Source organism: Phocoena phocoena, chromosome 8 (assembly GCF_963924675.1).
Source record: "Phocoena phocoena chromosome 8, mPhoPho1.1, whole genome shotgun sequence".
NCBI classification, from domain to species: Eukaryota; Metazoa; Chordata; class Mammalia; order Artiodactyla; family Phocoenidae; genus Phocoena; species Phocoena phocoena.
In genome coordinates, this window is record NC_089226.1 from 31404884 (window position 1) to 31432087 (window position 27204).

Below are 27204 nucleotides of genomic sequence, written 5' to 3' on the forward strand. Positions count from 1 at the left end.
GCATAGAAATCCTCATGAGTAAAGAGCATCACTAAATGGTACAGAGTTTTTGTAAATTTTAATTTCTGTTTCCAGGACCCCACTACTGGATAACAAGAGGATTCCAAATGCAAGGTACTCCTCGGACTATTTATGACTTTGGGTTCCCAAGATACGTGCAGCGAATAGATGCTGCCGTCTATCTCAAGGATGCACAGAAGACCCTTTTCTTTGTGGGAGATGAATACTACAGGTATGGCTTTTCTCCTTTTGATTGTCCAGATGTATTCAGTGAGAAGGAAAAATCCTTTTGCAGAAAAGAATGCAAGGCAAGTTTGCTATAGGCCCATTGACTCTTCTCAGCCACTGGGGTGTCATTTACTGATGGTTGATACTGTCTTCAAGGTACTGAACCGTCCAAATAAGTGAAACATTCATTCAATAATCCCATTGCTTGGTCTTTAGCACATGAATCATCCAAAGCTTTCAAATCACTCATTAACTGGACCCCCAGTGGCCTAAAAGAGTGGATGTAGCACTCCCAGTATATAATTACCCAATGGGAATGCCTGAAAGAAGAACTGATTTCCTCTTGAGTATCTATGCATTCCAGCATAGTCTGTGATTTTGTGCAAAATGAATGTGGTCATGACTATGGGGCTCCTTGAAGGAAATTTTTACTGAAAGGCAAAGGCCTTATTGCTAAGTCCTTTAACCCAGAACATGAAGATTCTTCTTATCCAAGGAGGATTACATATCATTTCCATGCCCGTCTTGTAGGAGGTTATTGTAAGCAGATCCAATCACTGCACACAGGGTCACACCTCATCTCTCCTGCCTCATCTTACCACTTTAATTGACTCATGTTAGAGAACTGAGTGCAGCTCTTTGTCAAGCGCTGCCTCTGCTCCTTCTTTATTCACAGTTCTCACTTTGGCATTGCTTGTTTTTCTGAACTATAGGAAAGAAACCAAAACAGACTCTAAACAGGTGACTGTGCTAAACACTTTAGGTCCCTATTAGGGTCTGGTTGGCAGAGGACCCAGCTTTGGTCCAAAGGTTTTCATTCTATTTTCTATTTTAATAACCATTTCTGTGGCATAAAATAAATTTATAAATAAATATCTGTCATCTTCTTCAATTTAGAGCTGAGAAAGTAATATAACTGAAGCACAGATATACTTCATGAAAAGAAAAATTTATTTCATAAAAATGAATGTCAAAATGTGGACCCTGCTGACTTTTCTGGACCACTGAGAGCCCTGGTAGCATTGCTCAAAGTATTACTTGCTGTCATGAGTTGTCACTTCCAGTCCAATGTTTAAACCACTAAGCCAGCAAATTTTCTTTCAGAACTTCCTTTATGAAATAGCAATACTTATTTCTTTATTAAGTCCCTAATATCTGCTGGGCATATTCTCCAAAGTCTTTCTTTAAGGTAAGGTGGCTGTAATCACCATGTTGACATACAGGAAGATAGATATTGAGAAATCCAACTCCCATTTTAGGTTTTCAGAGAATGGCATCCAGAGATGCGTGTATGAGCAGGTGTGTGAGAGTATGAGTTATGATTATTTGGTTATTTGTCAAAGCCTGTTCATAGCCCGATTCTCCTTGGGGGGATTATCCACTCTCTTATTATTTCTATTCTCCATTCATCGCCTGGTCTTTGGACTAATCTACCACCCACCAGCACCCGCAGTAAAGCATGGACCTCCAACCAGGCAGGACTGAGGCTTAACGGCTAACACAAGGGGCCTGGTGAGAGGTTTATAATACTCCATAAATTTAGGGATGGGGAGGGGAGGGTCCCTGATTTTAATGATGCCTTATCCCCCTGAGGAAATAATTTTGAACCTTTCCAACTGAACCTCTGTGAGTGTCTATTAAGGAAAAGTCTTTAGTAATCTAGATAAAACAAATTCATTAAAAAGTTGGCCTAGGACACTAATACAAATATTAAAGAGCTCCTTTTGCTGGAAAGGAAAAGAAACTGCAGTAGGCACTTTTGATATTAACCTCCCCAGGTTATTGAGAGTATTAAGTGATATAATACATGTACATACCTAGCACAGTGCCTGGCATATAATAGGTGCTCAAAAAGAGTGACTGTTCAGTAACAGTAGGAACTTATATGGTAATTAGCAAATAATTGCTTTAAAAGTTGTGATAATTAACAAATGATTGCTTAAACTTCAGTATTCTTATAAATAGCAATCCAGTCAAAGAGCTGGTCAAAGGGGATTTCCTTTTTCAATACTGAAGGGCCCTGAAATTGCACTGAAATCTCTGCTTTTGGCAAGGCAGAGACAGTCATTTCAGCAATCAGAGTCTTCTACTTCATACTCTCCAACACAGACACTAGTTTACATACTAAGGAATAAGACAAATAACCTTGAAAAGGTTATTTTCAAATAACCTCAAAAGTTCAGGAAAGGGCTTCCCTGGTGGCGCAGTGGTTGACAGTCCGCCTGCCGATGCAGGGGACACAAGTTCGTGCCCCGGTCCAGGAAGATCCCACATGCTGCGGAGCGGCTGGGCCTGTGAGCCATGGCCGCTGAGCCTGTGCGTCCGGAGCCTGTGCTCCACAACGGGAGAGGCCACAACAGTGAGAGGCCCGCATACCGCAAAAAAAAAAAAAAAAAAAATTCAGGAAAAGCTAACATATCATCTTTATTAATAAATCCCCCTGAATTCCACACATTTCACACATGAGTATGACATCTTATTGTCTTGTAAAGCCTATATTGGTTAGAAATTATGTTCAGCTGCTAGTAAGAGAGACCTAGTAATAACTGTGACTTAAACACATAAGGGTCTTTCTTTCTCATATATGTAAAATGTCTGAAGTTTATCAGATTTAGAGCTGGTAAGGTGGGTCCATGGCCATTAGGGACCCAAGTTCCTTCTGACATTTTGCTCTAGTATTAACAGGTAGCTTCCACTCTCATAGTTGCCACAGGATTCAAGGTGGTCAATGGCGCCTCAGCCATTACATCCTGTTCTAAATAGGAAGAAAGAGGGCTGGAAGGAAAAAGCAAAGGAAGCAATGAAGTTCTATAGGTAAAGCACATGGACACACTCAAAAAATACAGAAGCCTCAGGTTACAGACGAATAATTTTACTATTGACACCCATTGACATTGTGTTAGGATTTATTTTCCTTAGTCATTCCTCAGGTTCTTCTTTGGTCCTCATGCTAGTTCAGTCTGTGACACAAATAATGTGCCAAGGGAAGAAAAGTCTCTGGATGTGCAGGTTGTCAGGGAAATTCTCCATGAACCCCTAGGGCTGGGGACCCGTTTTAGTGAATGAAATGGCATGAGAAAACTACTGAAGAATTCCTCCACTGAGGTTTGAGTGTTGGCTTGGGGCTAGGTTGATTCAGGTTGTAAGAGTAAGAACCCACATGTCAGTGTAATATTGATAGTAACTTACAGAGGAGCAGCTCACAGAACTACAAAGTGAAATCCAAAAGGGGGTTCTGCCATGCTGATGCCATCATATGCTACATTACCAAGTGACATACTGGTTAAACTTTACTAACAAGGGCTACTTCCCCATACATTTGTTTGCTTTCATTCCTTCCTTTTCTTTTCCTAGAAGGCCTAAATGATCCAGCCAGTTTTTTTCTTTACATTACTTCCACTACCTATGGTTAATTTCTCCCAATAGATGTTCTCCCTTGCCTACTAATACCAGAGCAGTGATTACACCAAGTAGTTCCTGAGAACTGGGTGGGGTGGGGGTGGGGGTGGGGGTGGGGGGACAGGGAGGCGCTATCAACTCCATCATTCTTTGACATGGTCAGTGTTTTCTAAATTTTGTGTAAAGTGACTTACAAATCTACAGGTTCCAGCACTTTTCCACTCCTAAATCACTCTTTCTATATATATGGAGGCATGATTGATGCAAAATAGGATACAGTCTTCTAAATTCTTTCCTTCCTAGATACCCCAAGAATACTGGAACTGGATCTGTTTATTTAAGGATTTTATAGTTAGTCACCATAGAGAAATAAGTAATAAAAATTTAAAAGATGGGTGGAGTTCAAAATCTTGGTTTTTTAATCTTTTTTTTTTTTTAATGTATTGCCAAACTACCACATTCAACATACATATATTGGGCATGATTACATGTCAGGATCTGTACTAGGACCTTGACACATGAGAAGGCACAAAGTTTGCTGTTTATAAGAGTGTAGACAAGAGTAAGAGAGTGTTAATGTCAACTCTAACAGCAGTCATCTGGCAACCTGGATCACCTTTCTGTTTTAGTTTAATCATTTTCAAAATGGAGGCAGAAATAGTAACTACTTCATTGAGTTGTGGAAATGAATGAGAAAAATGTGAAATGCCTGTCCTATAGTAAGTACTCAGTTCATATTGGGTGTTATTAATGCCCTCAACAAGTCTTACAGTTGAGGGTAAATGTATAGATAAGTAATTAAGAGCAATCCAGGTGGCCTCGTAAAAGACTGCACAGGGATCAATGGGGCAAAACAAAGAGGAATTGGCCAATTCTAGCAAAATTGTCAAGAAAGGGTTCTTAGAGGAAACAGTGACTGAGCTTCATCTTGAGAGTTGAGTAGGAGTTTCCCAAACAGGAGGGGAAGGGCGCTTCCAGGCAGAGAGAGCAGTTGAAGCAAAAACACTGATGCATAAAAAAGCCTGTGTATAGGAGGAAAACCTCAAGCAGTTCAGTATGATTAGAACGTGGGCTAGAATGAGAGATTTGGTCCAAGGATGGAGATCATGGAGGGCCTATGCCTTTCTAGGGAGATCAGTGTTAATTTATAGAAAAGAGGGATATCTCTAAATGTCTTAAACAAGGAAGTAACCCATTAAGATTTGTGTTATTAAAATATCACTCTGGCAGCAGTGTGACTGGATTAGAGGGGGACAAGACTGGAAGTCAGCCAAACCAGTTAGGCCAGAAAGTAGTGGGAACATCTTCAGAGTGCTTAAAGAAAAAACTCTCAACCAAGAATCCTATATTGCACAAAGCTATCTTTCAAAAATGAAGGCAAAATAAAGACATTCCCAGATAAACAAAAACAGAGAATTTGTTGTTAGCATCTTCCTTACAAGAAGTACTAAAGAAAATTCTTCAGGCTTCAGCAAGTAACCCCAAACAGTTATTTGAAATTTTGAATCCACATAAAAAGAGAGTACCAGTAAATGTAATTATGTAATTATAAAAGATAGTATAAATGTGTATTTGTTCTCTTAACTGATTTTTAAATTAATTAAAATTAACTGTATAAAGCTGTGTGTGTATATATATATATATGTATATATATAATTGTATGGCTGGGCTTATAACATATAGAAATATAATATACATTTATATATAAACTTTGAAGCAGATTATGTTAAGTTAAAAAATATATATTGTATGCTCTATAGCAACCACTAAGGAAATAACTTTATTAAATGAAGTAAAAACCTCATAAAAGAAATTTAAATGGTACACTGGAAATTCTTCACTAAAGCAAAAGAAAGCATTAAGGAGGGAAAAAGGAACTAAAAAAGATATGAGACCTGTAGAAAATGAAAGCAAAATGGCAGATATAAATCTAATTATATCAATAATATTAAATGTGAATAGATTAAACAATCTAATCAAATTGCAAAGATAAAAAAACAAGATGTCACTGTGTACTCAAAGATACAAATAGACTGAAAGTAAAAGGATGGAAAAAATATACATCATGCAAACAATGACCATAAGATAGCCAGGGTGGCTATGCTAATACCAGGCAACAAAACACATTAAAATAATACTTTTAAAATAAAAAGTATTACTAGGAATAGAGAGAGATAATTTATAGTGATAGAAGGGTTACTCTACCAGGAATATAAGACAACCTAACAGCAGGGCCCCAAAATGGATGAAGCAAAAACACTGACAAAAATGCAGGGAGAAAACCACAACTGAAATAATCATAGTTGGAGACTTCAATACTTCACTTTCAGTAATGGACAGAACGACTGGACAACAAGAGCAATTAGGAAAGGAAGACATGAACAGCATTATAAGCCAACTAGACCTAACAGATATCTATGGAACACTTCACTCAACAAAAGAAGACTACACATACTTCTCAGGTGCATGTAGAACATTGTCCTGTACAGATGATATGTTAGACCAAAACACAAGCCTCAGTAAATTTAAAACCATTAAAATCATACAAAATACCTTCTCTGATCACATTGGAATAAAACTAGAAATCAATACCGGAAGGAAAACTGAAAAATTTACAAATAAGTGGAAATTATACTTCATGCTCTTCAACAACAAATGGGACAAGAAGAAATCACAAGAGAAATTAGAAAATACGTAAAAGTGAATGAAAATTAAAATACAACATATGAGAACTTATTGAAGAAGTTAAAGCCGTGCTCAAAGGGAAATTTCTAGCTGTAAATACCCATGTTTAAAAAGAAGAAAAAACTCAAATCAATGACCTAACTTTCCACTTAAGACACTGGAAAAAAGAGCAAATTAATCCTAAAATAAGCAGGAAAAAAGGAAATAATAAAGATTACAGTGAAAATGAATGAAGTAGAGAATATATAAACAATTTGAGAAAATCAGCAAAACTAAATTTGGTTCTTTGAAAAGGTCAAGAAAATTGACAAACTGCCCACTAAATTGACCTAGTAAAAAAAACACCAAAATTACTAAAATCAGAAATGAAAGAGGGAACATTACTACAAACCTTACAGAAATAAAATGGGTTATAAAGGAATGAACAATTATGTGCCAATCAATTAGAAAATTTGGATGAAACAGACAAATTCCTAAAAATATACAAAGTGATGAAACTGAGTCAAGAAGAAATAGACAGCTTGAATACATGTATAACCAGTGAAGAGATTTAATTCATAATTAAAAAAATTATCCACAAAGAAAAACCTATGCCTACATGTTTCACTGGTGAATTCTACCAAAACATTTAAAGAATTATTGCCAATTTTTCACAAACTCCTCCAAAAAATAGAAGATGAAGGAATACTTCCCAACTTATTGTATGAGGCCAGCATTGCCCTTCTATGGAAACCAAACAAAGGCACCACAAGAAAATAAAACTTCAAACCAATATATTGTGAATGTGGATCCAAAAACCCTCCAAAAGTACTAGCAAACCAAATCCAGAAACATATAAAAAGAATTACCAAGGGGAAATTATTTTTCCCAGGAATGCAAGGTTGGTTTAACATCTGAAAATCAATTAATATAATACACCATACCAATAGAATTAAAAAATTTAAAACCATATGATCATCTCAATAGATGATGTAGAAAAAGCATTTGACAAAATCAAACACCACTGCATGATAAAAACATTCAACAAACTAGGAATAGAAGGAAATTTTTCAGTCTAATACAAGGCATCTATGAAAACCCACAGCTGATATCATACTCAGTGGTGAATGATTGGATGCTTTCCCCCTAATATCAGGAACAAGAAAAAAATTTCCATTCTCACCACTTCTATTCAACATTTTACTGGAGGTTCTAGTGGGGCAATTAAGCAAGAATGAATGATATAAAAAATTAATGATAGAAAAGATTGGAAAGAAAGTAAAATTATCTTTATCTGTATGTCGTATAATCTTTTACATAGAAAAGCCTAAAGAATCCTCAAAAGAAAAAAAACTGTTATAACTAATAAATGAGTTCATCAAGTTTGCAGAGTACGTGTTCAAAGTGAAAAAAAATCTATTGTATTTCTGTACACTTCAATGAACAATGCAAAAATAAAATTAAAAAAACAATTCCACTTACAATAACATCAAGAAGAAAAACATACTAAGAAATAAATTTTAAGAGAACAAGTAGAAAACTTGTAATATGAAAACTACAAAACATTGTTGGGAGAAATTAAATGAGATCTAAGTGGAAAGATATGTTCATGGGTCAGGCTTCATGTTTTTAAGATGGGAGTTTCTCCCAAAATTGATCTGCAGACTCAACACAATCCCTATCAGAATATCACTGGTTTCTTCAGGGAAACTGACAAGCTGATCTTAAAATCTATATGGAAACTCATAAGACCCAGAATAGCCAAAATATTTTGAAAAAGAAGAACAAAGTTGGAGAGCTCAGATCTCAAAATTTACTAGAAAGCAAAAGTAATCATGACAATGTGATACTAACATGAGAATAGACATATAGGTAAATGGAATAAAATTGACAGTCCAGAAATAAACCCATATATCTATGCTCGGTTGATTTTTTACAAGGAAGCTAAGGCCATTCAATAGGGAAAGAATAAAATTCAGAAGTAAAGCAAAATTAAAGGAGTAAACAGGAATTCCAGTTTGTACATATGTAGTTTGAAATGCTAGTGAGACCGATGAATGGATATGTCTGGAAGGCAGTTGGAAATACAGGTCTTGAATTCAGAGAATTCAGGCTGGAGATATAAATTTGCATTTCATCATACAGTAAGATAGTAATTGAGACCATCAATACATTTCAACATTGTTATTAATTCTTTGTTTCAGAATTTTCTCACAGTCACTTTCCTCATGGGGACCTGGTTCCTGACCCTTATCTAGGATGGTACATGGCAGCTTCTTACTCTTCTCCCTTCTCTTCATTCCTGACCACTCTCCCGGCTGCCCTCTCTAGTGAGATCACAAAGGTCCCTTCCTCCGTGAAAGCCATGTGATTCCTGGCTAGGAGTGGATTATTAACTTCAAAGGAGATTCCACTAGAAATTCCACTAGATTTCACTAGAAAGGTCTCCTTGAAGAAACTTCCTGAAACATATACCATAAATACTTATCAATAAATTCCTCTTTTTGCCATCCTTTCTCACATTTTCTTTAAGCATCTTTTCGCAGACTGAACTCCCTATTCAGTACTTCAAAGAAGGCAGAATTGAGTTAAGTTTTGCCACTGACATAAGTTAGAAATCATCACAATGAAAACACCAGAAATTCTTAACAAATCTAAGGTGTGAGCATACAGTTAAACAATATGCAAGTACTTTACCAATACAGTCCCCATATTCTTAGATTACAAAGGTAGAGAGTAAGATACTATATATGAAAAACCACATCAGATATCTATGGCAATATCACTAGTAAAATGTCACTGTCAGTAATGAGTTAGTTAATATCTATACCCATTGATCAATATTAAATGATTAAACAAATACCCTTAAAGGACATAAACATAGTTACTGGTCAATCATTTTTAGTTGATATATAGATTTCACATAAAAGACCTCAGTAATGAGAAAACGTATGCAACGATTTTAGCAGGTTTCCAGTATATTTACAATAAATATTTTCTTAGTATTCAAATATTGATGGTTTATTATGTGTTAGGAATCACACTGAGTATTTTCTCATATTCTCTCATTTTCCCATCTGCCTTCTCAACAATCTTGAGAAGTAGATATTGCTATCTCGATTTCATAGTTGAAAATATTGCATCTAAGAGATTAAGTGATTAGATCAAGGTCACACAGCTAAAAATTGTCCATCTGAGGATATATTTTATGCCCTCTGAATCCAAATACAGAGATCCATCCTATCTACCATACGTAGTCACCTTTTATTCTCTTCACCATTGATTTATTTATTTACTGTCAATTAAAATACCCATGCCCATAATTCTCATCTTGTCATATAATTTAATTTTCTTTTACCCTCAGCCAAATCCTCAACATACTAGTACACCTCCTAACCCCTTTCTGCTGAGGTCTCTGGACTACCTCCAACATTCTCTAGCCCTCCTTTCTCCTCTTCTCAACCTTGCCTACTATTGCATGTTATCCTAATGAAGTGTGTTTAAAAAATTAGGTAAAGACTAAACTCTTTGGTGACTTAGGATCCCAGACCAAATTGCAACATTCACTAAATGTCATACTAGCCAGTCAGTTATTGGTTCTTGGGGCCAAAATAAACTACAAAGTCTTATAGCTTGGGTCAGACCTTGATGTTGACATGTACCAGGCACGTGTGTGTGTGTGTGTGTGTGTGTGTGTGTGTGTGTGTGTGTGTTTTCTCTCATCCTCATGACTACTGTATTGCAGATAAGGAAACCAGGGCTCAGAGCTCAGAACACTTTCCCCTGATCACAGAGCCAGCAGGTAACAGAGTCAGAACTCAAACCCAGAACCATCTGACTATACACTCTTTGCTCTATAACAGAAATCCTCAAATATCTGTCCAAAATCCAAGGGCTAGATCATCACAAAGTTTTCAGCAGTCCACAGAAAAATAAAAATAGCACACTATAATAAACATAGTTTATTATACTATATATAATATATACTATATACTATACTATTATATATATACCATATATACACATATATACACATATATATACACATATATACACTATACTATTATATATATGCTATATATACACATATATATACTATATATACACATATATACACTATATATACAATATATATATTATACTATATATAATATATACTATATAACACACTATAATAAACATATAAAAATAAAGGGGGGTGTGGTCGGGGTCAGTTTTTTAGTATTAAAGTTTCTTTTCTTTGTGAAATGATAATGAAAATAGGTGGTAATTTTTATTTTGAGGGTTGATGGTAATGTTCTTACTTGGTAAAATGAAAAGTAGGTAACCCTATGTTAATTATGTAGGCCCATCTACACAGTGACTATGTAAAAGGTCCAAATGAAATATACATGTTATCAGCTAATCTGAAAATGGTGACTTATGTGTCAGACTGATACTTTGAGATAGATTTTATTGAGAGTAATACTCTTTGGAAAGCAGTTATAGGATAAGAGACAAGAGGGCAGAGAGGGGGTTGGCAGAAAGGGAGAGGGACTATTAAATACATAAGTGGTAGAAGGGATGGAGGAAAAAAAATGATTTCATAGTTTTGCCAAAATTTTTGCCTACATTTTTATAAATGCAATTGAAAATTAAAATTCTCAGCCAGACATTGCATCTCTAAAATTTCTTCTGAAATTTTATTTACATATAATATTATTACCTCCATTATCCTCTGAACATATATATATATATATATATATATATATATATATATATATATATATATAAAATGTAAGATTTTAGATGTCACCATCACCCACCTTAGCAAACTAAACAGACAGATAAAAAGAGAAAGATTTCTTTTTCAGATTTTTCTATTGGATTAATAGTCATCATTTTCTCTTTAAAACTTATTCCTATATTATTTAAACAGTATTTAAACAGTATTTATAGTCTCAGAAAAGATCTTTACTCTCTCCTTTCATACTTTCTAGATTTCTCAATCCAATTTAAATATAATACATACAAGCAGATCCCAACTTGTAATAGGTTTCCCTATAGATATTCTTTAGTCAGTCACTTGTTTGGAGAACACCTTTTGCCATAAAACAATATAAATGGTGATTAAGTTCTCAAAATCACTCATAAATGTTTAATGAACACAAAGGTAAGGCATAGCTCTAATTATAATAGCTCAGCTTCTAATCCTCTATTCAGAGCAGACAAAAGAGGCTAAAGACATGAAAGGCTTTTCACTGTTTTCCCTGAGCTTAGGGGTCAACATTAAGCAAAGAATTCAAAATGTCATGTTTTCTGGCATCCCCCCACCACATTTCCCTCTATATCTACAGACACCAAATGTCTCTTGGTCACTTCTTTGTTCTTCCTTTTGCATCCCTCTCCCCAAATATTTTAAGCTTTGGAATTATCTTCCTCACTCCCTTCACTCAAAGCATCCATTTTCCCAGTACAACTGCCTCAGGGAATTGAGAGAAGAAAACCTAGTGAACAAATATTAATATGTAAACAACCTGTACTTTCAGTGTCTGACTCTAGATTTCAGAACAAAAGAAGTCTAAGCCATGGGAGAGGCAATATGCCTGGCTGTTCTTTCTCTCCAGTCTTTCCCTCATTACAGTCCTGATACCTTGCAACCACTGCTTCTAATACCATACAGGTGTCCTGTCCCCACTCTTTATTGGCACTTCTGATGACAACAAAATATGGTAAATGGCTTCCATGTTTATTTGTGCTTACAGTAACTCATATAGCTTGGTTTTCCCCTTGGCCTACTTGGGAGATTCTAATAGCTCTCCTGGAAAGGGAGTTTGGACTCCTATTGATACTTCTAGGATTTAGCTTCCACTCCTATCCACAACACCCCATAAAGCACCTCAGTCCACTAGTCAGTTTCAGCCTGAATACTTCTTTCCCAACATTTGATCTGCTCAGTATCATGAGAGATCTGTCCCCTGGCCTGTGCAGTCATAGTTACAAGAAAGGCACATTTCAGGAGAAGGTGGATGTGATCTGCTGCTGCAGGAAACTCTCAGTGGCCCAGGCACAGGAGAAATTGACCTTTGGGTGGGAAAGCAGTGGCGTGTCCACCTTGGGAATGTCCGCGTTGGGAGCTCTATGCTAATGAAGAAGGGACTTTCTCACGCTTTAAATGAAAACTTCTTGCAGGGAAAAGAGTCTGCCCTGCCTACATGCTGAACTCATACAAGTCATACTGATTCATACAAGTCACAGTCTTTTCTACAAGGGGTAATTTAGATCACAAAGAGAGGTATTAACTAATCTTCAGAGTTATCATTGCACGGTAGTTGTGGATTCAGAAAAAAAACTTAATCTACTCTTTGGTCAGTTGTATAATCTTTCTAGGAAACAAAAATTTTAATTCAATTAAAACAATTTGAAAGGCAAAGTCTCCATTATTCCAGATTTTCTCATTTCTTGTCTTTATCTATTGAGCATTCACACATGTATTTATTCATTCACTGTGCATTATTTGTTCAATCCCTCCTCTATGGGTACACAGTAAGAAGCTCATTAATGAAAGCCTCTGTGAAGGGCTTTTAACTGTTTGGTAAGCCAAGAAATTCATACATAGAGAACAAAAGAGAGACAGAAATTGCAACAGTAAATAAAGCACTAAAAATATATGCAGAGTTCCCATTGAAAGGTAGTATTTTTTTAATTATAGAAATATGATCCTATAATTCTAAACAATATAACTATTTCTAAACAATGTATCTGGCAAATTTTTTAACAACAGAATGTTTACAGCAAATGACTCCCAAACTAGTGTTCCCAGAATCTCTGGAAACTGGGAGAGAAATGGCAGAATGTGTGTGTGTGTGTGTGTGTGTGTGCGTGTGTGTGTGTGAAAGACAGAGGGACAGAGAGAGAGAGATCTAAAGTAAACCATAAATCAGCCCTGGCTAAATATGCCTGACTAGCGCAGTGTCTTCTACAATCGATAAATACTTCTTGTTTATATTATTTATGAAATAATATTTCTTCCAGCTATGATGAACGAAAAAGGAAAATGGAAAAAAACTATCCAAAGAATACTGAAGAAGAATTTTCAGGAGTTAATGGCCAAATAGATGCTGCTATGGAGTTAAATGGTGAGTGTTTCCACTGTAAAGTTTCTTTGTAGAAATTGTAACAAGAAATCTGGTCTCTGCTGTAACATAGAAGAAGATGGATTTCCAAATGGGAGTCCTTGGTTCTTATTTTTTTGTCCCTGAATCCCTTATAAATTTAGCTAAAAAGATTAACCACCAGAAAGAGTATAAAAAGTCTGTCATTATGGTTCTCTCTTTACAAATGGAAAGTTTTAAAAGTATAGCTTCAGTGCATTAGTCAGCTACATCATAAAGGCCATCCAGTCAAAATTACCTTTTTCATCTTTAAAATGCACATACTCTCAACCTTCCCAGGGCCTTTCCCCACACCATCACCCAACTCCTGAAATTTAACACATAGCTGGGAAAGTTGAATTGAATTGAACTGGGTTGAATAAGTTTAATTGGATCTTTTGAATCGGTCCAAACATTCTTCTTGAGTACATAGCACAGAGCTGGACACTGTTCAGAAATGCAAATACAGTTTGATATGGTCTCTGCGCTTGTGGAATGGTTATTCTCTTTGGGAAATGACCCTCTATCCAACACAGATGAAATTACTAGAAAACAAGACAATCTATAATTTAGTATTGAATTGTGTGGTAGCCTTCACAATAATTGCAAGAGGTGATCTGAGGAAGAAAAGATCAAAACGGGCATCAGGTGCTGTAGATTTCATGGTGGGACTTCAGCTGGGTTTTAAAGAATGGCTAGAGGTTTGATTAGGGAAAGAAAGCAGCGGGGGCTGGATTTCCTGGAGGGGAGCAGCCTGAGTAGAAGCAAAAACCACCTCTGGCATGAGAAGAGAGATGAGAGATGATCAACATGTTAGGGGTGTCAAGTTCTAGGGCTCAGAGAGAGCTGTGAAGAGGATTAGCTAACTGCCACCTGACACGTTCTCAGTCCCCCTTTGGTGCTACCTCAAGAAAGTTACAACTACAAGACAATCCCATTTATAAATTTGCAAGTCATTTTCAGTAATCATAATTTCAACTTTGTCTCTTTTAGGCTACATTTACTTCTTTTCAGGACCCAAAGCATACAAGTATGATACAGAGAAGGAAGATGTGGTTAGTGTGCTGAAATCTAGTTCCTGGATTGGTTGCTAAATAGAAAAGTCTAGTCTTTCCTAAAGAATGAAGATGACCGAGAGCAGCTGGTAACCGGATCTTAAGGACTAAATCAGAACTCAGGTTACATATTCTTCCCATGGCCTTCAATTCTAAGGGAAATATTTGTTGAATTTGTTGAAAATAATTATGCTTCTAAACTGTTTCTTAGTTTTGGGTTCAGAATTTTAATCCAAATGGAAAATTCCTATATGGTCAGTTTTACACAAAATCAGAATCAATACAATGCACGCTTCAGTTAGACACCGGTCATTTTTTTCTTACCTAATACACTGAGGCAAATTGATAAGTTTGGTTTTCATTTCCAGGAAGAAGCCTACTTGTGGACTCCCTGACATGTATTATAATTCTTTTAATAGGAAATAGCATTACTATACAAATTATAATAATTCTTTACAAGCAGTGGCTTTTTTGGCCTTAACATTTGTTATGATGAATATAAATGTATCTGCCTTTACTTTAAACATATCACAGACAACATACTGTATAAGTTTTGTTTCTCATTGTTTTTGTGTTTGTTTGTTTGTTTGACTCTATGTGTGCTCACTGGTCTTTGAAGTAGGTTACAGTGGGCAAACCTACTCAAATGGATTTTCATACTAGGTAAGAGGTGGGTGCTTTACAACAGAAAGGCTTTTAACAAAAGCCAATAAAAATGTTGTATAAGAATAGTTCCTCATTTCTCTTTCGTTAATGTTTACTAGCTTCTATCACACTTTGGCAACAAATTCTGCGTACCTATAGAAAACTCAAACCTTGGTATAGTATCATGAGTATGCAGACCCAGAAAAAATACTCATAATTCACTCTTTTTCCTTCTTCCCGAAAATAAAATGCCCTCAATGAAACTATCTTTAACCCATCTAAGTGAGTCTCTTCTGAACAGCTTTCCATTTAGGGAAGTTTATCTTTTGTTTTAGTTTTTCTCACTTCAAGCTAAACCATTTTTTTCCTACCTACTCATTAGTACAGATAAAATACAGCTGTCTGTCATTCTTATTTTTTTTATTCTTAGATTTTAGTAGTTCTACTATAAAACATTGATAAAGGAAATTGAAGATGATTCAAAGAAATAGAAAGATATCTCATGTTCTTAGATTGGAAAATTAATATTGTTAAAATGGCCATACTACCCAAAGCAATCTACAGATATAACACTATCCCTATCAAATTGCCCATGACATTTTTCACAGAACTAGAACAAATAATCCTAAAATTTATATGAAACCATAAGACACAGAATTGCCAAAGCAATCCTGAGGAAAAAGAACAAAGCTGGAGACATAACCCTCCCAAACTTCAGAAAATACTACAAAGCTACAGGAATCATGGTATTGGCATAAAATAGTTGTATGGTTCAATGGAACAGAAAAGAGAGCCCAGAAATAAACCCACATGCCTACAGTCAATTAATCTTTGACAAAGGAGGCAAAAATATACAATGGAGAAAAGACAGTCTCTTCAGCAAGTGGTGTTGGGAAAGCTGGACAGCCACATGTAAATCAATGAAGTTAGAACACTCCCTCACACCCTACACAAAAATAAACTCAAAATGGCTTCAAGATTTAAATATAAGACATGACACCATAAAACTCGTGGAAGAGAACATAGGCAAAATATTCTCTGACATAAATCATAGCAACATTTTCTTAAGTCAGTCTCCCAAAGCAATAGAAGTAAAAGCAAAAATAAACAAATTGGATTTAATCAAACTTATAACCTTTTACACACCAAAGGAAACCATAAACAAAACAAAAAGACAACATACAGACTGGGAGAAAATATTTGCAAACGATGAGACTGACAAGGGCTTAATTTCCAAAATATACAAACAGCTCATACATCTCAATAACAAAAAACAAACAACCCAATCAAAAAATGGGCAGAAGACATAAATAGACATTTCTCCAAAGAAGACATACAGATGGCCAAAAGGAACATGAAAAATGCTCAACTTCATTAATTATTAGAGAAATGCAAATCAAAATCACAATGAGGTATCACTCACACCAGTCAGAATGGCCATCATTAAAATGTCTACAAATAATAAATGCTGGAGCGGGTGTGGAGAAAAGGGAGCCCTCCTACATTGTTGGTGGGAATGTAAATTGGTGCATCCACTATGGAAAACAGTATGGAGGTTCCTCAAAAAACTAAATAGAGTTGCCATATGATCCAGCAATCCCACTCCTGGGTATATATCCGGAGAAAACTCTAATTTGAAAAGATACATGCACCCCAATGTTCATAGCAGCACTATTCGCAATAGCCAAGACATGGAAGCAACGTAAATGTCCATCAACATAAAAATGGATAAAGAAGATGTGGTATATATATACAATGGAATACTACTCAACCATAAAAAAGAATGAAATCATATCATTTGCAGCAATATGGAATGACCTAGAGATTATCATACCAAGTGAAGCAAGTCAGAAAGAGAAAGACAAATACCATATGATGTCACATGTGGAATCTAAAATAATGATACTAATGAATTTATTTACAAAACAGGAACAGACTCACAGACATAGAAAACAAACTTATAGTTACCAAAGGGGAAAGGGAGGGGAGGGATAAGTTAGGAGTTTGGGATTAGCATATACAAACAACTATATATAAAATAGAAAACAACAAGAACCTACTGTATAGCACAGGGAACTAAATTCAATATCTTGTAATAAACCATGACAGAAAAGAATATGAAAAAGAACATATATATATGTATACATATAACTGAACCGCTTTGCTGTTCACCAGAAACTAACACAACATTGGGAATCAACTATATTTCAATTAAAATAAATTTTCAGTACTTCTACAATTAGATGATAAAATACATTTAACATATTTCATAGACTGGAACATCTACAGTGTTCAACAGATATTAGCTATAATTATTACCATCATTTATTAAATTTATTTCATACACTCACTAAAAAGACAGTATTAGGAAGGGACTGGGGACTTACCCAGTGGCGCAGTGGTTAAGAGTCCGCCTGCCAATACAGGGGACACGGGTTCGAGCCCTGGTCCGGGAAGATCCCACATGCCGCAGAGCAACTAAGCCCGTGCCCCACAGCTATTGAGCCTGCGCTCCAGAGCCAGCAAGCCACAACTACTGAGCTCACGTGCCACAACTACTGAAGCCCACGTGCCTAGAGCCTGTGCTCCACAACAAGAGAAGCCACCACCATGAGAAGCCACACACCACAACAAAGAGCAGCCCCAGCTCACAGCAACTAGAGAAAACCCACGCGCTGCAATGAAGACCCAACGCAGCCAAAAATAATAATAATAATAAAATAAATAAATAAAGTATAAGAAGTAGAAAATTATTTTTTAAAAAATAAAATGTTGGGAAAAAAAAGGATGGAGCAGTTACTCAAGGTTACTCTAAACTTTCCATTTGGTTTCTGTTACTGAAAGTGGCTATTTACAGCCAACCAGATGTTGAATTTTGACTGTTGAAGACAAAATCTGGCATCCCTGCTTTCCAATGTCAACTGATTCTACAGAGTAAGAAAAGTCACTTTTGCAAAAACAGTCAGCTGAGGAAAACTTCTTAGTATCAATAAGCAACGAGGGAAAACAGTCTGGCATCTCCTCAAAACACTAAACATAGAGTTACCACATAACCCAGCAATTGCACTCCTAGGTATATACCTGTGATAAATCAAAACATATGTCCACACAAAAAAGTGCACACAAAGGTTCACAGCAGCATTATTCATAATAGCCAACAAGTAGAAACATGGCCATTAAACGAGGAATGGATTTTTTTAAACCTGGTAAATTCACATATTGGAACATTATTTGGCAATTTAGAAAAGGACTAATACATGCTACAACATGAATGAAATGTGAAAACATTACACTAAGTGAAAGAAGTCAAACACAAAAGGCCACATATTGTATGATTGTATTTATATGGGATGTTCAGAATAGGAAAAGCCATAGATGCAGAAAGCTGATTACTGCTTGTCAGCAGCTGGAGGGAGGGGGTAGCTGTGACTACTAATGGGCATGACACGCTAAAGGTGATGATGGCTAAAGGTGATGGATGACATGCTAAAGGTGATCTGTGAATAACTGAAAGCCATTAAATTGTACACCTTAAATGGAGGAATTGTATGGTATGTGAATTATATTTCAATAAACCTATTATTTGTTTTAAATAATAAGCAAGGAGATCAAGGTGGTGCAATTATCTGTGCAGGCCGTGCAATCTGGTCAGCTGTGACAGGGACCCCATAGCAATGAAACATCAGCCTGAAGGTATCTGGTGCCGAGCACAACCAGCCAGATGTCCTCCTTATGTCCAGGGCTAGCCAAGGGGCATGTCCACTGTAAACACTTCACTAAATAAATGAATGTTACTGGATGCAAAAAGCATGTGCTCTGAGGCCTGACTGAATTCAAACCCCAGATCTGCTATTTTTAGCCTTGTGAGGTTGGTCAAGTTCCCTAATTTCTGTCTTAGTTTCCTCCTTTGTAAAATTACAGTAAGAATAGTTCTTACCTCCTAGGGATATTTAGAGGCTTAAATATAATGAGTCAAAATATGTAGAACTCTAGATAGTCCCTGGTACCTTATAAGGGTTCTATAATTGTTGTTTTTGAAGCAATTAGAATTAATTTTGTTTTGAGATGATTTGGAGAATTTGTGTATATCCCTTGAGATAGCTGAGCTATAGTACCACAAGGATTGATAACCAGTGACCTGAAATTTTTCTTTTCCAAATTCCAAATTATATCAACAATCAAACAATATACTGACTGTGGTTAACTTCCATTCCCCGAAAGTAATTCTTACAAATCCTTATTCCTTTGTTGAGTAAGAGAACTGGCTTCCAGATATAGTTGTATGTATTTTGGAAAGATATAGTCTCTCTAAAGCACAAGAAATAGTGATTTTGTTTGTGTCAGAACTCAGTCAGAGCATTTATATGCTCATCTGAAAGAGGAATTTTGTGCATTTATAACATATTTTGTAATTTATAACATATGCTCCTCACTTGTTTTCAGAATAACAGTGCAAAAATATCCAGTTAAATAACAGTTTTGAACAAAGCGTGGTTTGACTGATTCTTTTGAGATCAAGAGGAAGCAGAACAGAGTTTGCTTTCTGATGACTTCTGTGTATTGTTCTATTAACCTCAGTGATAACTATTTGGAAAGTACCAGAAAGGCTACTGAAGGACAAATGAATTCACCTAGGTGAGGAGCTTCCCTAACAGCTCAGCCTTAAATTTTCTGTGGCTGGACCAAGCTCTCTTCCAGTTAGCCTGGTGTGAAATGGCAGACCCACCTTTCTAGGTCCTCTGTTCTTTTTCAAATGTTTCTTTGGAAACACCTTGGACTTCCATTTCACATGGTAGATCACAAATGAACTACCATTTTTTATTTGGAATTCTGTGTGATATGTTTAAAACATATCACAGGGTCTTCAAGTGCTTTCATTTATATTTACAATGATATTGAAGGTTTTTTGTGAATATTTATAGCCAAATTACCCAGCAAAGTACCATTTGAGAGGAAATGCATAATGTTTGTCAACAGGTTGAGTTTTAGACTCCCATAATGGATCATAGAAAAGTCTAGGTCAAAAGATTCACTGTATCTCTCTCCTACAGTCCTGAGTAGGCCTAAACAGCATCTTCTGATTATCTTCCATCTGCTGACCCTGTCTTTGGTCTCATTCCCATCCCCAAGTGGCTTGTCAACATGGCAAGACTAAAAGGCATCCTATTATACTCAAAATGCCATAATCTCTGCCTTGGTTTCACCACTTAGACTCTTGGAATTGAAATAGAGCAGAATTGGGAAGCCTGCTGGTAAATAAGTTAGAGTAGGAAATTAGTGAGTGACTTTGGAGCCCAAAAGAGGATGCTTCTAATGCACATATCCTCATGTTACTCTCTTCTCCATTAATCTTAATCCAACACACTTTCCTTTCATTCAATATATCATTTTAAATGGTTGGGGATAATATTAAACCTTTGTTGCACAATGCAGCATGTTGTTCCTACAAGAGTAGAGGGAGAGATCAGAAAAGATAAGGATAGAAGGATGAAAAAAAACTGTTGCAAAAGACCAGTTGAGAAATGTAACATTCAAATCCATTTTAGCTCATCTGCAGTGGGGGAAAAAAAGCAAGTCTGTGTAAATAGTTAGCAACTTGTTTATTCTTGGAAAAGCCCAGGCCTGTAATGCAATGTAAATAATATGAGCTTTGGAGGTTGGTTGTTCACAGCTGCCTCGGTAGAGGATGGGATGTCAAAAGTCCTATTCGAGCACATTCCACATGAATCGCAGGCTGCCCAACAATTGTAGTGTGTCACTTTACTAAACTTTAGGCATATTTGCATGTAAGAACTGACAATTTCTGGAAGTTAATAAATTTTTGACCATTTATTTTGAAAGACTTCACCCCTTCCCTAAAACAGTTTTATCTCCACAAATAATTCAGCCTTTTTTGAAGGCCCTAGCTATCCCACCATCACCCTCAGTACTCATTCTTAATGCATGAAAAAATATTTATTAAGTGTCTACTTTATGTGGACACCAGTCTAGGCTCAGCTGCTTTCAAGTGTAAACTGCCCTCAAGGAGCTTACATTCTAATGGGAGAGACATTCAATATTCAAATGAATGAATAAATCTAGATGCAATGAAAGACATTAAAAATGATGTGAAAAATAAATAAAGCAGGGAAGGGGATAAAGGGTGTTGGAGTGCCATTTTATAAAAGCATGTGTAGGGAAAGGTTATGCTGAGTCAGGGAAATTTATGCAAAGATGTGAATGAGGGAAGGAAGGAGACATGGTGTCTCTGGGTTTCAGGTAGAGGAAGCAGTAAGTGCAAGGCCTTGAGCTAGGAAGGGGTCGGGCACATTTGAGGCACAGCAGAAAGGCCAGTATGGCTGGAGGCAGCGAGGGAGAAGAAAAGTAGAAGGAGGTGAGGTCTGAGAGAAAGCCAGCCAAACTACCCAGAGCCTGCAGGCCACCTGTGGAGATCGACCTCATGCTGATGACATGAGAAGGGTTTGAGCAGGTACATAACATGATCTCAGCTAGGTTTCAAAGGGTCAGTCTGGCTGCCGGGTGGCAAAGAGATTGTAAAAGCTTATGAGCAGGTGCAAGGACACCAGACTGTGGCATTTGCCAAGGGAGAGATGATGACAGTGCTGACCAAGGAAGGAGCAATGAAGATGCTAAGAATGGTCAGATCGAGGAAATTCTTCCAGGTAAAGCCAACAGGATTTGTTCCTGAAGTGCCTGTGGGATTTTAGGGAAAAAAGATGGTGGGGGGAGTCAAGAATAACTCCAAAGTTTTCGGCCTAAGCAAGTGGGAGAAAGGTGGTGAAATGAGGAAGATTAGAGGAAGAATGGGTTTATGAGGGCTGGAAATCAAGAGGGAAAGTTTGACTTTGCTGGGTTTGAGTTGTCTATTACACATCCAAGAGAAGATGTCCAATTAGGTAGTAGATATAAAAGCTGGAGTTCAAGGAAGAATTTGGAGCTAGAAATTTGGGAGTCATAGATAGCCCTTATATTGTTATCTACAATGTTTTGAGCCCCCTTCCACCAGGAAACTCGGGGGAAAAGGATTATAAAAGAATATGGAAGCTGATAAAAAGATCTCAAGTTTTTTAATCACCATCCAGTGCTCAGTCTACTAATCCATTCTTCTTCTCCTCTTCAAGAACGTGGTTTAATTTTCAACAAGAATTTTCTAGGTTTTGAGGGGTTTTCTCCCTTGATATTTACATTTCTTGGTACAAAAATCAAACAATAAATCACAAAAGAAAATACAAAATCTTAAGGATTGCTCTTCTGCAAGAAAGTTGTTGGTAGCCTAGGACTTTCTTTAAAAGGTTAAAAAAGAAGTTTCAAGATTTTTTTTAAAAACTCCATTTTGTTCTTATAGTGAAAACACTTCTATTTTTAATCTTACCAAGCCTTACAGAGAAAGTGACTAGCAAGTTCTCTACAACATTCTTCTGTCTTTGCCTGAAAGCCAGAGTCACTTTGTCTTTACCTCAGACAAGGCCTTCCCCAGTACCCAAGTCAATCTTCAAAACAACCATTATGCCTGGAACCTCAGTCCAGCCGTCAGTGGCGCTCATATCAGAAGGGCCAGTCTTGCTCTCCAGTGGGCCAGTATACCAAGGGTTAGGATGAATCCCAGAGATGTACACCTTCTTCTGCCTAACCCAGTGTGTGCAAACAGGCCCTTGTCTCAGTGTTTGTTCCCAGTACACAGATTCATAACCCTACTTTGGCTGAACCCCCAGATCCCTTGGCTGGTGTCCTAGAATTATATTTAGTACCATAGTTTTTCAAGCATCATTACATATCTAATCTGCTTTGAGACTTACAGTAACCCTGAGAGGTATTATTACTTCCACGGTCACAAGGGTAAGACTAGAAATGTACATGAATGTGTACAGAGAGTAAGATCAATGCTAACTAATTGCCAAGCAAGTAGCACGAACCACACATGCTACAGAAACCCAAATAAGGAAAAGGTGGCAAGAAACAAGGAAAGAGGAGGGGCTTCCCAGGTGGCGCAGTGGTTGAGAGTCCGCCTGCCGATGCAGGGGACACGGGGTTCGTGCCCCAGTCCGGGAGGATCCCACGTGCTGCGGAGCGGCTGGGCCCGTGGGCCACGACCGCTGAGCCTGCGCGTCCAGAGCCTGTGCTCCGCAACGAGAGGGGCCACAGTGGTGAGAGACCCGCGTACCGAAAAAAAAAAAGGAGGAAAGGAGTCTCAGATTTTCCTTCCTACAAGTGAACCTGAAGTTCAATTCTGTTATTTTCATAATATTAATACTCTAAAGTGGTTAGGTTTAACTACCAGGACTTTCATGTCCCATAAACACAACTACATAATCAATCTCCTTCTCTGTATCTCTCTCTCCTTCCCTCTCTCCCCCTACTCTCGCTCTTTGCTAATTACAGGCTAGTCACAAAAATATGTGAATAAGTTTCAGCCAGATCAAATTTAGTTTGAAAGCCTGAAACCTAAATAGGTTACATGCATATGAACGGAAATTTCACTGTATTTGAAGCAGGCTTCAAACTACTACAGAAAGTAAAGGCTGTTCTGGAAAGTATATCACATGAAAAACTCTAGCAATCTGATTCTGGGGTCTTTCAATATTTCTCTATGTGGTCTTGGTGATGCTGTGTGCAGGGATCATGCACAGTACCCTGCTTTTGCTCCCGACACCTCAGAAGTGGCAGTTGGGTTTTGGCCTTTTTGTATCTTATTGTTCATAATTTGCCCCAACTGCACATGCAAGCAATTATTTTTAGTCCCTTATAGGTTTCTTTGTATTCTGTTACTGGAGGAGACGTTTTCCCAGGTGCAAGCACTCCAGTAAAGGTCCCAGTTCCCAGGTCCCAGCCTATCTCACAGACATAGGTTTTCAGCATGTGAACTTTCTTTTGGACATCTTTTCTCTCCTCAGATGCCTCACTTATTTGCTCTGTGAGTTCATATTTTCATGGATTATCAGTGTCCCTAGCTGGGGGAGGGATGAGGGCCTTCATCTTAGTTTGTGCCTTCTTGCCTAGTTTAGGGGCCAGGAAGAAATTGAAGCACCTCAGGACAGGAAGCTTGGTGTTGGAAGTCTGGACTCAGCCACTCTCATATCTCAACCTGATCAGTGGATCCTCCCCTCAGGGACACCTCAGAAATTCAACATCAGGTTCTGAGAATTTCTGAGGGCTGATGCTATTTCTATAATTTTCTAGTGTCTAGTCTGGGGAGGAGTGAGAGAAGTTATTTTTCAGGAACTGGTCAGGCTGACTATATATCCTGTTACTGACTTCCCATCTTTGCTGGCATTCAGCCTCAATTCCATATTAATTTATTCAAAAATATTTATTGAGCATCTACTTGGCTCTTGGATTATGTCAGCAAATGAAACAAAAGCCCTTGCCCTCATGGAGCTTCCCATGTGCCTGAGAAAGACAGGCAATAAACAGTAGACATAATAAGTGATTAAATTATATAGTATGTTAGAAGATGATAAGTTCTATAGGAAAAATACTTGTAAGGCAGTGTCAGGCAATTGGGAATCAGGGGTTAAGGTGTAGTTCTTAACTTGAAGTGTTCTAAGTCAGGGAAGGACTCACTGAGAAAGTACAAATTAAGTAGTATGTTCATGAGAAAACAAACTCACTTCTTATTTTAAAATAAAATAAAGTGTATACTTGTATTATACTTAACACTAATAACTCAGAGAAGACTTAGGTTTTTTCATAAAACCAAGATTATTAAACCATTCTGATTTGCCAGAGACTTACCATTATTATGTGAACTTAAATTCTTAAGATGTTTCTGAGTTAATAGTATCTGTAAAAAAGAATTTAAAAAAATAATACATTTACTATATTAAAACTACTTTTCTCATTTTCTGTGAATTTGGGACATATTAAGATTATGTAAGGATCCCAGTGCCAGATCCAGCATCCGAGAGCAGAGGTCCCCAACCCTCACATCACCACCTGAACCATCACTCACATTACCTCCTGAACCACTCTCCCACTGTCGGTGGAAAAATTGTCTTCCACGAAACTGGCCCCTGGTGCCAAAACGTTAGGGACCGCTGTCTTAAAGGAACCATGTCCTGCAGCTTTGGGTGCCACCTGTTGTGCCAGGCAGATGCCACTGCACAAGAGGAGACACCATTTGAATTCTCTGTGAATGTTTGGAGGAGGAATGCCAGAGCTACCAGCTGAAAACTATCCAAACAAAAGATATATGTAGGCTGGGGACCCTGAATCACCTCCCCCAGGATGGACTTTCTGGTTCTCTTCTTCTTCTACCTGGCTTTGGTGCTGATTGGTGTTGTTACAATCTGCATCTGCTCAAAAACCCATTGCTTGAAAGGCCTGGTCAGAGGAGGAGCACAGATTCTTTTTCCTGTATGATTCCAGAATGCCTTTGGACAGCCATAGTGAGATTGCTTCATTACCACTTTCATACATGGAACCACACCTTCGTTATCCTGCATCTCATCTTGCAAGGGATAGTTTATGCCAAATACACCTGGGAAATATTTTGCCTTTGTCAAGAGCTGGAGTTCTCCTTGTATTACCTTTTTCTGCCTTATCTGCTGCTCTTTGTAAACCTGTTTTGTTTGTTTGTTTTTGCCCTAAGTTGTGTAACCAACCCTGGTACCATAACAAAAGCAAACGAATTACTATTTCTTCAAGTTTATGAATTCGATGAAGTGATGTTCCCAAAGAACGTGAAGCGCTCCACATGTGATTTAAGGAAACCAGCATGATCCAAGCACAGCAGCATGTATAACTGGTGTGTACATCAGTTTGACCATCACTGTGTGTGGGTGAACAACTGCATTGGGGCCTGGAACACCAGGTACTTCCTCTTCTTTCTCTTGATGGTGACAGCCTAAGCTGCCACCACGGCTGTGGAGAGCACTGTTTCTGGTCCAGTTGGTGGTGTCTGACTTGTACCTGGTGACTTAAGTTGATGACCTTGGACACTTGCAGGTTGTTGACACTGTCTTTCTTATTCAGCACCTGTTCCTGAACTTCCCAAGGATTGTCTTCTTGTTGGGGTTTGTTGTGGTGCTGAGCTTCCTCCTGGGAAGCTACCTGTGTTCTGTCTGTACTTAGCCGCCACAAGTGGTAGAGAGGTGACCAAGCCTGGTGCCAACATTGCTCCTAGATGGCCCGGCCCCCATCAGCAGAGCCCGAGGTTTACCACAACATTCCCTTCCATGGGCTTTGGAGTAACCTTCAAGAGATCTCTTACCTGCTGCTGCACATCATGAAGGAAAGAAGAAATAAGGATGGGAAGAGTGTGAACTTATGGCTTCAGTCTCACACCTCAACCCAGTCGAGGATAAACACAGAAATACAAAGACAAACTGGTCTCGATCTTAAAGAGTTATCCTCTTTCCCAGGGGGCACAAAATTCTGAATTGATGTGAGCTCACGAAAATATAGATGAACAGAAAAACAAACAAAAAAGACTAACCAATCAGTTTCTCTGTTGTTTCTCACACAACAGAGAATTCATCTGCATCATCTAGAAACATCATCAAATGGTTATGCTATAAAACCAAATTTCCAGTCACTGATGCAACCACTTAGGAATATATTGTTGACTATGGGAAAGTCAGAAAAAAAAATCAGTAGACAGAGAAGAAAAACTAGAGAAACAGAGTAAGCAAAGCTAAAATTCTATCATTACTTGGAATTCACTCTGGAGGCCAAGAAAGGATGTGTCCAGGTTATATAAACATTAGTGAACTTCTCCAGAAATGCGGATTACTTGATACTTTGCCAAGACAGCCCACTTGGGCTTCTCAGTGTAACCTCCCAAACTGCCAAACTATAATTTTCTAAAAGGTAAAATTATGACTCTCAAACAAACATAAAATAAACATACGTCAAAGAATTTGTTTATTCAATTAATTAATGAGTGTACTAGTAAGAGATTTTGGAGAATATATATGGGCAAATAGGAATATTGAAGTGATTTTGTTAATAAACGCAAAACTGGTTAAAATTTTATAGGTCAATTAAATATAAATTTTACATTTAAAAGTTTTATCTCTATGAGACAATATGCCATTGCATTCCTTTTTTTTAATTTTTTTAATTGAAGTATGGTTGACATA

The 27204-nt window shown here is 37.3% G+C and overlaps 1 protein-coding gene and 1 pseudogene across 1 annotated transcript in view; both read left to right on the plus strand.

The window, feature by feature from the left end:
• Nucleotides 1-14518, plus strand: part of MMP20 (matrix metallopeptidase 20) — a 58013-nt gene extending 43495 nt beyond the window's left edge. Inside the window, exons 8-10 of the mRNA XM_065881384.1 lie at nucleotides 76-232; nucleotides 13306-13409; nucleotides 14418-14518. Coding sequence (XP_065737456.1) covers nucleotides 76-232; nucleotides 13306-13409; nucleotides 14418-14518 — 362 coding nt within the window. The remainder of the gene's footprint in view (nucleotides 1-75; nucleotides 233-13305; nucleotides 13410-14417) is intronic.
• Nucleotides 14519-25348: 10830 nt separating this feature from the next.
• On the plus strand, nucleotides 25349-26501 carry LOC136126887 (palmitoyltransferase ZDHHC4 pseudogene; annotated as a pseudogene).
• Nucleotides 26502-27204: the final 703 nt, after the last annotated feature.